The following is a 6,103-nucleotide window of genomic DNA, read 5'->3' as shown; positions in this document are numbered from 1 at the left end:
GTAATTCCTGAGTGCAGAGCCAGGAGTGATCTCCGTGCATCGCCGGGTGTGGCCAAAAGAGAAAAAAAAGTGTGACTTGACTGTTTTCCGGTGTGGAAATATTGTACCGAGTTTCCACGCCTGGGCCCGGGTGTGCCCCTCGCTCAGCTGCTAAAGATGGGGGTGGGGGGCACGGTGGGGGGGGGGCGTCTGGGGTGTCCGGGAGAATGTGAGCTCCTCTCTGCGGCGGGCCAGGCGGCCGGGGCGAGCTAACCAGCGCTCTCTGTCCCCAGCTCATCTCCAGTGACGCCGACGGGGCCATCCAGAGGGCTGGGAGATTCCGGGTGGAAAACGGCTCTTCAGATGAGGTAAGGCGGCCCCGGGGCTTGTGACCGCGGGGGATGTGGTGGCGGGGGGGGGGGCGTTAGGGGGGGCTCAGGGCGGGCAGCCAGAGCCAGGGGCACATGCCCTTGAGAGCTGGGTGAGAGTCCGACCCAGACAGCACCACCGGCGGGAGGCGCTGTGACCCCCTCGGTGAGCACGGGGCCGAAGGGTGACCTGTGAGTCCAGGGGAGGGGAGGCGGGGAATAAACGGCCACGATGGCCAGTGGGGTCCTCTGGGAGGCCACCGCCCCGCCCTCTCGCCCTCTCCTGCTTTCCCGAGCTGTGGCCCTGGGGCCCCGACACTTGCCTGGCACGGGGGCCAACCAGGTTCGATTCCTGGCACCCCGAGCCATTCCCTGAGCCCCTCCAAGAGGGATCCCTGAGCACAGAGGGCCAGAGTAGGCCCTGAGCACTGCTGGGTGTGGCCCACAAGACAGAAACCAGCTGAAAACAACCTTCAGGGCTGGAGCGACAGCATAGCGGGGAGGGTGTTTGCCTTGCATGCGGCCAACCCGGGTTCAATCCCCGGCATCCCATATGGTCCCCCGAGCACCACCAGGAGTAATTCCTGAGAGCCAGGAGCAACCCCTGTGCATCGCCGGGTGTGACCCAAATAATAATAATAAAAAAAGCTTCTCATGGCTCTTCTGCCCCTGGAGTCCACCCCCCAAAACTGCGGCCATGTTAGCAGCCCCCGCTCCCCCGTCTCTCCTTTGTATGCTCTTGGGGTTTATAGTGCTCCAGGCGAACCCCAGCTCCCCCACCTGCCGGTTAGAACCCCGGGCCGCGCAGCCCAGTGCTCGTGCTTCAGGTTTCTGCATCTGGAAAGTGGGAACTGCCTCGGGGCCCTTGCATCGCTGGGCACTGGGCGGTGGGGATGGGGCCCCAGGTCCCTGCAGGCCGCCGCCCCGCCCTCCCCGCCAAAGGACAGCGCCTTCACCGGACATGGCCCTCGCCGCCGTCGGGAGGGCAAGGGGAGGGCCTCCTCTCGCCGGGCCCGGGGGCGCGCCACACGCCTCTGTCCCGCGCCCACACGCCCGCAGGGCAGGAGCCCCCGCACGGCTGCTCGTGCCGCCTTCGAAAGCCGAGGCCGACACGGCAGGCCCAGCCTGCTCGCCCGCTGGCCCCGTCACGGGCGCCCAGGCCGGAGTAGGGGCACCGGGTCCCTCACGGCACTCGGACAGCTGGGGTCCCCTCGCAGCCCTGAGTGCTGGCGACCCCAGACGGGCTGCCGCCTCGGGACGCCTCTGCACTGAACGGTGGCAGGAGGAGCCCACCCAAACGAGCCGCCAGGGGCTGGAGCGATAGCACAGCGGGGAGGGCGTTTGCCTTGCCCGTGGCCGACCCGGGTTTGATTCCCAGCATCCCATATGGTCCCCTGAGCACTGCCAGGGGTAATTCCTGAGTGCAGAGCCAGGAGGAACCCCTGTGCATCACCGGGTGGGACCCAAAAAGCAAAAAAAAAAAAAAAAAAAAAAATGAGCCGCCAGCCCTGAGTCTCCCGCTCGCTCCCCGCCCCCACCCTGCCAGAGTCCAGGGGCCTCTCGCCTGGGACGCACCCGAGACCTGGAGCTTTCCGTGGTCCTGAAGCAACCTGCTGGCCCTGAATCAGCCCTTCCCAGCCTGATCCTCGGGCAGACCATCCCCTCCCCGCCCCCGGGGCTGCCCGGGCCCCTCACACACCTCTGCAGAGCCCCTGGGCAGTCTGGGATTCCCAAGGCCTCGTGGTCTGCATTGTCCAAGTCGAGTCCCGCCCCGGGTGACTTCTGTGGGAAATGGGCCAGCAGGGCGCAGACCCGGTTTGACGGTTTGACGGTGTGTCTCTTCCGAAGCACTGGGTTCCTTACGGCCTGGAACGACAGCACAGCGGGGAGGGCGTTTGCCTTGCACGCGGCCGACCCGGGTTCGATTCCCAGCATCCCATATGGTCCCCCGAGCACCAGCAGGAGTAATTCCTGAGTGCAGAGCCAGGAGTAACCCGTGAGCATCGCCGGGTGTAACCCAAAAGGGAAAAAGAAAATAACTAAAGTGCCAAGTTCGCCGCATTCCTCAGTGTCTTGGCTGGGTCTCATATCGACGGCCACACCAGGTCACAGCTCGTGACCGGAAAGTCACACCAGATAAGAGACCTTTGAGGAACCCGGGACTCAGAAAAACGGGTTTGTTCTTTTTTTGAAAAAAAAAATTATTTTATTTTTGTAAAGTAGTTTACAATATTTGATTACGTTTAATATTCGAACCCCAACCCCACCCCCATCACACCTTCCCACCACCATATTTCAGATGTTTCCATCCTGAGCCCCAACCCCTGCTCCGAAGTGGAACTGAAATAGTTTCATTCGCGTTGTTATGAGTAAACTGTTGAAAATGATTCACAGACGTTTTTGTGGAGGAAATTGTGTGAAGATTCACGGGTTACTCCCCGGGGCCATTCAGACCCCCTACTAGTCGTGTGTGTTCAAGCCCATATATACATACATACATAGTTACAGATATATATAAACCTGTAACTATGTATTTCCCTCTGAGGTTGGTTGCCTCCTGCTTTAACCCCTCCGACGTGGTGCCGGTCTCGGGGCATCAGTGGTGTGGGGTACGAGGTGTCGGCTTGTCCGGAGCGAGCCCGGCGGGCAGGATCGCTGTGTGTTTGCAGAGCCTGAAGGGGCCACCCCCAAGGCAGCCCCACCCGGGGGCTCTCTCCCCCGTTAGCGGGGGGACAGGCTCTCTGCGCAGCCCGGACCCTCAGCCCTCGGCGGGTCCCCGCGGCATGAGGACTCTGGTCGCAGCTCGCCGTTCTCTCTCCGGGTCCGTCCTGAGACGCACGACAGATCTTCCGCTGAGCTCGCCTGACGCCTCGATGGTTTCTGCGGTCGCTTGTGCTTTCCGGGCGGTGGCTAGGGAGCTGTTGCCCAGTCCCCAGTGCTCGGCCGGGTCCACCTTCATTGCTGCAGACACAGGGATGTGCGGCCACCCGTGGGCCGGGGCGCCACGTGCCTCTCTCTGTCCCCCGTCGGAGGTCGGTCCCGCGGCCGCCTGCTCTGTGCCCGCCTGGCCGGGCTGGCTGCGTGTTCTCGGAAAGGCGACTGTAGGAAGGAGCTGTGGGCCCGGGCTGCTTCATCTAGGAGACGATGCCTTGGACTGGTGCTTTGCTCACAGAGCACTGTGGGGAGCAGGGCCTCGGGACTCGGTGACTGGGGGGGCCTGACTTTGGGGTGTGGGCCGGCCCGGTGTCGCCCAGACTGGGGGGAAGGGCCTCCCTTTTCCAGGAGGGGCTGTCACTGCCAGCAGTGCCCAGGGGTTACTCCTGGCTCTGCACTCAGGACTCACCCCTGGCAGTGCTCAGGGGACAGTTTCGGGGTGCCGGGGATTGAGCCCAGTTGGCTGCATGCGAGGGAAGTGCCCTGCCCGCTCACTCGCACCAGGTGGGTGGAGGGTTTGCCGTGCACGAAGCTGGCCTGGGTTCGATCCTTGGCAACCTGTATGGTCCCCCGAGACCCCCCCAGGAGTGATCCCCGAGTCCAGAGCCAGGAGTCAGCCCTGGGCCCGCCAGCTGTGGCCCCCAACAAGCAGAAACTGAACAGGATTATCCAATCAGTTACCGACTCCGTGGTCACCCGGGACGGACGCGGGGCAGAAGCATCTCCCGTGACGCCCCAGGTCAGCAGGCAGCCGGGCTGGACTCAGGGACGGAGAGGCGGGCAGGAGGGACGGGCCTCTTCACCCGAGCCCTCGGGGCTGCCCCGAAAGGGTCTCCTGAGGCCCGTCCCGGTCTCTTCCCAGGCACACACGCTCCCTCCCTCCAACCTTCCCTCCCTCCCTCCTTCCTTTCTTCTGTCCCTCCTTCTACACTTCTTTCCCGCTCTTCTTCCTTCCCTCCCTCCTTCTTCCTCAACTTTCCTTCCTTCCATCCTTCCTACCTTCCTTCACTCCCTCCCTTCAATTCTTCTCTTCCCTCCCTCCCTCCCTCCCTCCCTCCTTCCTTCCTTCCTTCCTTCCTTCCTTTCTTCCCTCCTACCTTCCTTCACTCCCTCCCTTCAATTCTTCTCTTCCCTCCCTCCCTCCCTCCCTCCTTCCTTCCTTCCTCCCTTCTTTCCTTCCTTCCTTCGTTCCTTTTCCTTCTTTCCCTCCTTCCTTCCTTCCTTCCTTCCTTCCTTCCTTCCTTCCTTCCTTCCTTCCTTCCTTCCTTCTTTCCTTCCTTCCTTCGTTCCTTTTCCTTCTTTCCCTCCTTCCTTCCTTCCTTCCTTCCTTCCATCCTTCCTTCCTTCACTCCCTCCTACCTTCCTTCACTCCCTCCCTTTCTTCCTTCTCTCCTTCCTTCCTCCCTCCCTCCCTCCCTCCCTCCCTCCCTCCCACCATATCTGGAAGTGCTCAGGACCGTATTCCTCCTCTCCACGGAGTCTAATGACTTCTCGTGAGCCAAAACATGTCCCCACCACAGCTGGAGACACTCCGCACCTCACCATTGCCCCCAGATTGTTGCCAATGGCTGACGGCCCACGCGGGTTCAGAGCCGAGCCCGCCCCTCCCCCGCTGCAGCCCTCCCTGACGGGTGTAGGGTTGGCCATCCTGTTAATCGCCTCTTGTCAGGAGTCCTTGGACGTGTTGATTCCGGCACCTGTCTCCTGCCAGCTTCAGCTCCTCCTGTTATTAATTAAAGCGCCAGTGACCCGGGCAGCTCCCTGGGGGCCTCCCTTCTGGCTGCCTGTGTGGGTCACCCCCTCTGAAGGGGGGGCAGGCGTATCCTTCAGCGCTTTAGAGATCTGTCTTCCCGAGCACAGAGAGCGGAGCACTCATTCCTGCACCACTGGGAGGGGGGATGGAAATGAGCCACTCCTTTGGAAGAGCACTCAGCAGGGATCAGACTGCATGGTCCAGGACGGCACTGTGGCACTTTTCTCTCCCTCCCTCCCTCCCTCCCTCTCTCTCTCCCTCCCTCCCTCCCTCCCTCTCTCTCTCTCTCTCCCTCCCTCCCTCTCTCTCTCCCTCCCTCTCTCTCTCTCTCTCCCTCCCTCCCTCTCTCTCTCTCTCCCTCCTTCCCTCCCTCCCTCCCTCTCTCTCTTTCTCCCTCCTTCTCTCTCTCCCTCCCTCCCTCTCTCTCTTTCTCCCTCCCTCTCTCTCTCCCTCCCTCACTCTCTCTCTCTCTCCCTCCTTCCCTCTCTCCCTCCCTCTCTCTCTCTCTCCCTCCCTCCCTCTCTCTCTTTCTCCCTCCCTCTCTCTCTCCCTCCCTCCCTCTCTCTCTTTCTCCCTCCCTCTCTCTCTCCCTCCCTCCCTCTCTCTCTCCCTCCCTCCCTCCCTCCCTCCCTCTCTCCCTCCCTCCCTCCCTCTCTCCCTCTCTCTCCCTCTCTCTCTCTTCCTCCCTCTCTCTCTCCCTCCCTCCCTCTCTCTCTCTCTCTCACACACACATACACACACCTTTGACTTGGTCCGATGTAAGTGCCTCCTAGGCAAGCAATTTCTTTCTCTTCTGCTTTTGCAATAAATATTCCCACTTTTTTTTGTTTTGTTTTCTTTTTTTAAATCCACACTCACTTATAGGAACACCCGGGAGCGACATCACATTCCATGGGTTCGGCCCTAGTTTCCCCCGCAGGCACTGCCAAATAATAAAAATAATTTCCATGTATTTCCAGGGTTTTTTCTAGCTAGTTTAGATGCTCGTGTAGATTTGCTGTTCCCTAGATCTTTGGAAATTGTCGTGGTCCTTATGAGTGTTGCCTCCGCGGTTTAATGAGAAACTGAA

At 61.0% G+C, this 6,103-nt stretch overlaps 1 protein-coding gene across 5 annotated transcripts in view; it reads left to right on the top strand.

Moving 5' to 3' along the window:
- GARNL3 (GTPase activating Rap/RanGAP domain like 3) overlaps positions 1-6,103 on the top strand; it is a 146,381-nt gene that overhangs the window by 70,658 nt on the left and 69,620 nt on the right. For all 5 annotated transcript variants that reach the window (XM_055140411.1, XM_055140406.1, XM_055140417.1 and 2 more), the window contains one exon: positions 273-347. In XM_055140411.1, the coding sequence (XP_054996386.1) occupies positions 273-347 (75 nt within the window). The remainder of the gene's footprint in view (positions 1-272; positions 348-6,103) is intronic.

Source organism: Sorex araneus, chromosome 1, assembly GCF_027595985.1.
Source record: "Sorex araneus isolate mSorAra2 chromosome 1, mSorAra2.pri, whole genome shotgun sequence".
In the NCBI taxonomy this organism is placed as follows: Eukaryota; Metazoa; Chordata; class Mammalia; order Eulipotyphla; family Soricidae; genus Sorex; species Sorex araneus.
Note: the sequence above shows the minus strand (reverse complement) of the source record. Positions and strands in the feature narration are given on the sequence as shown.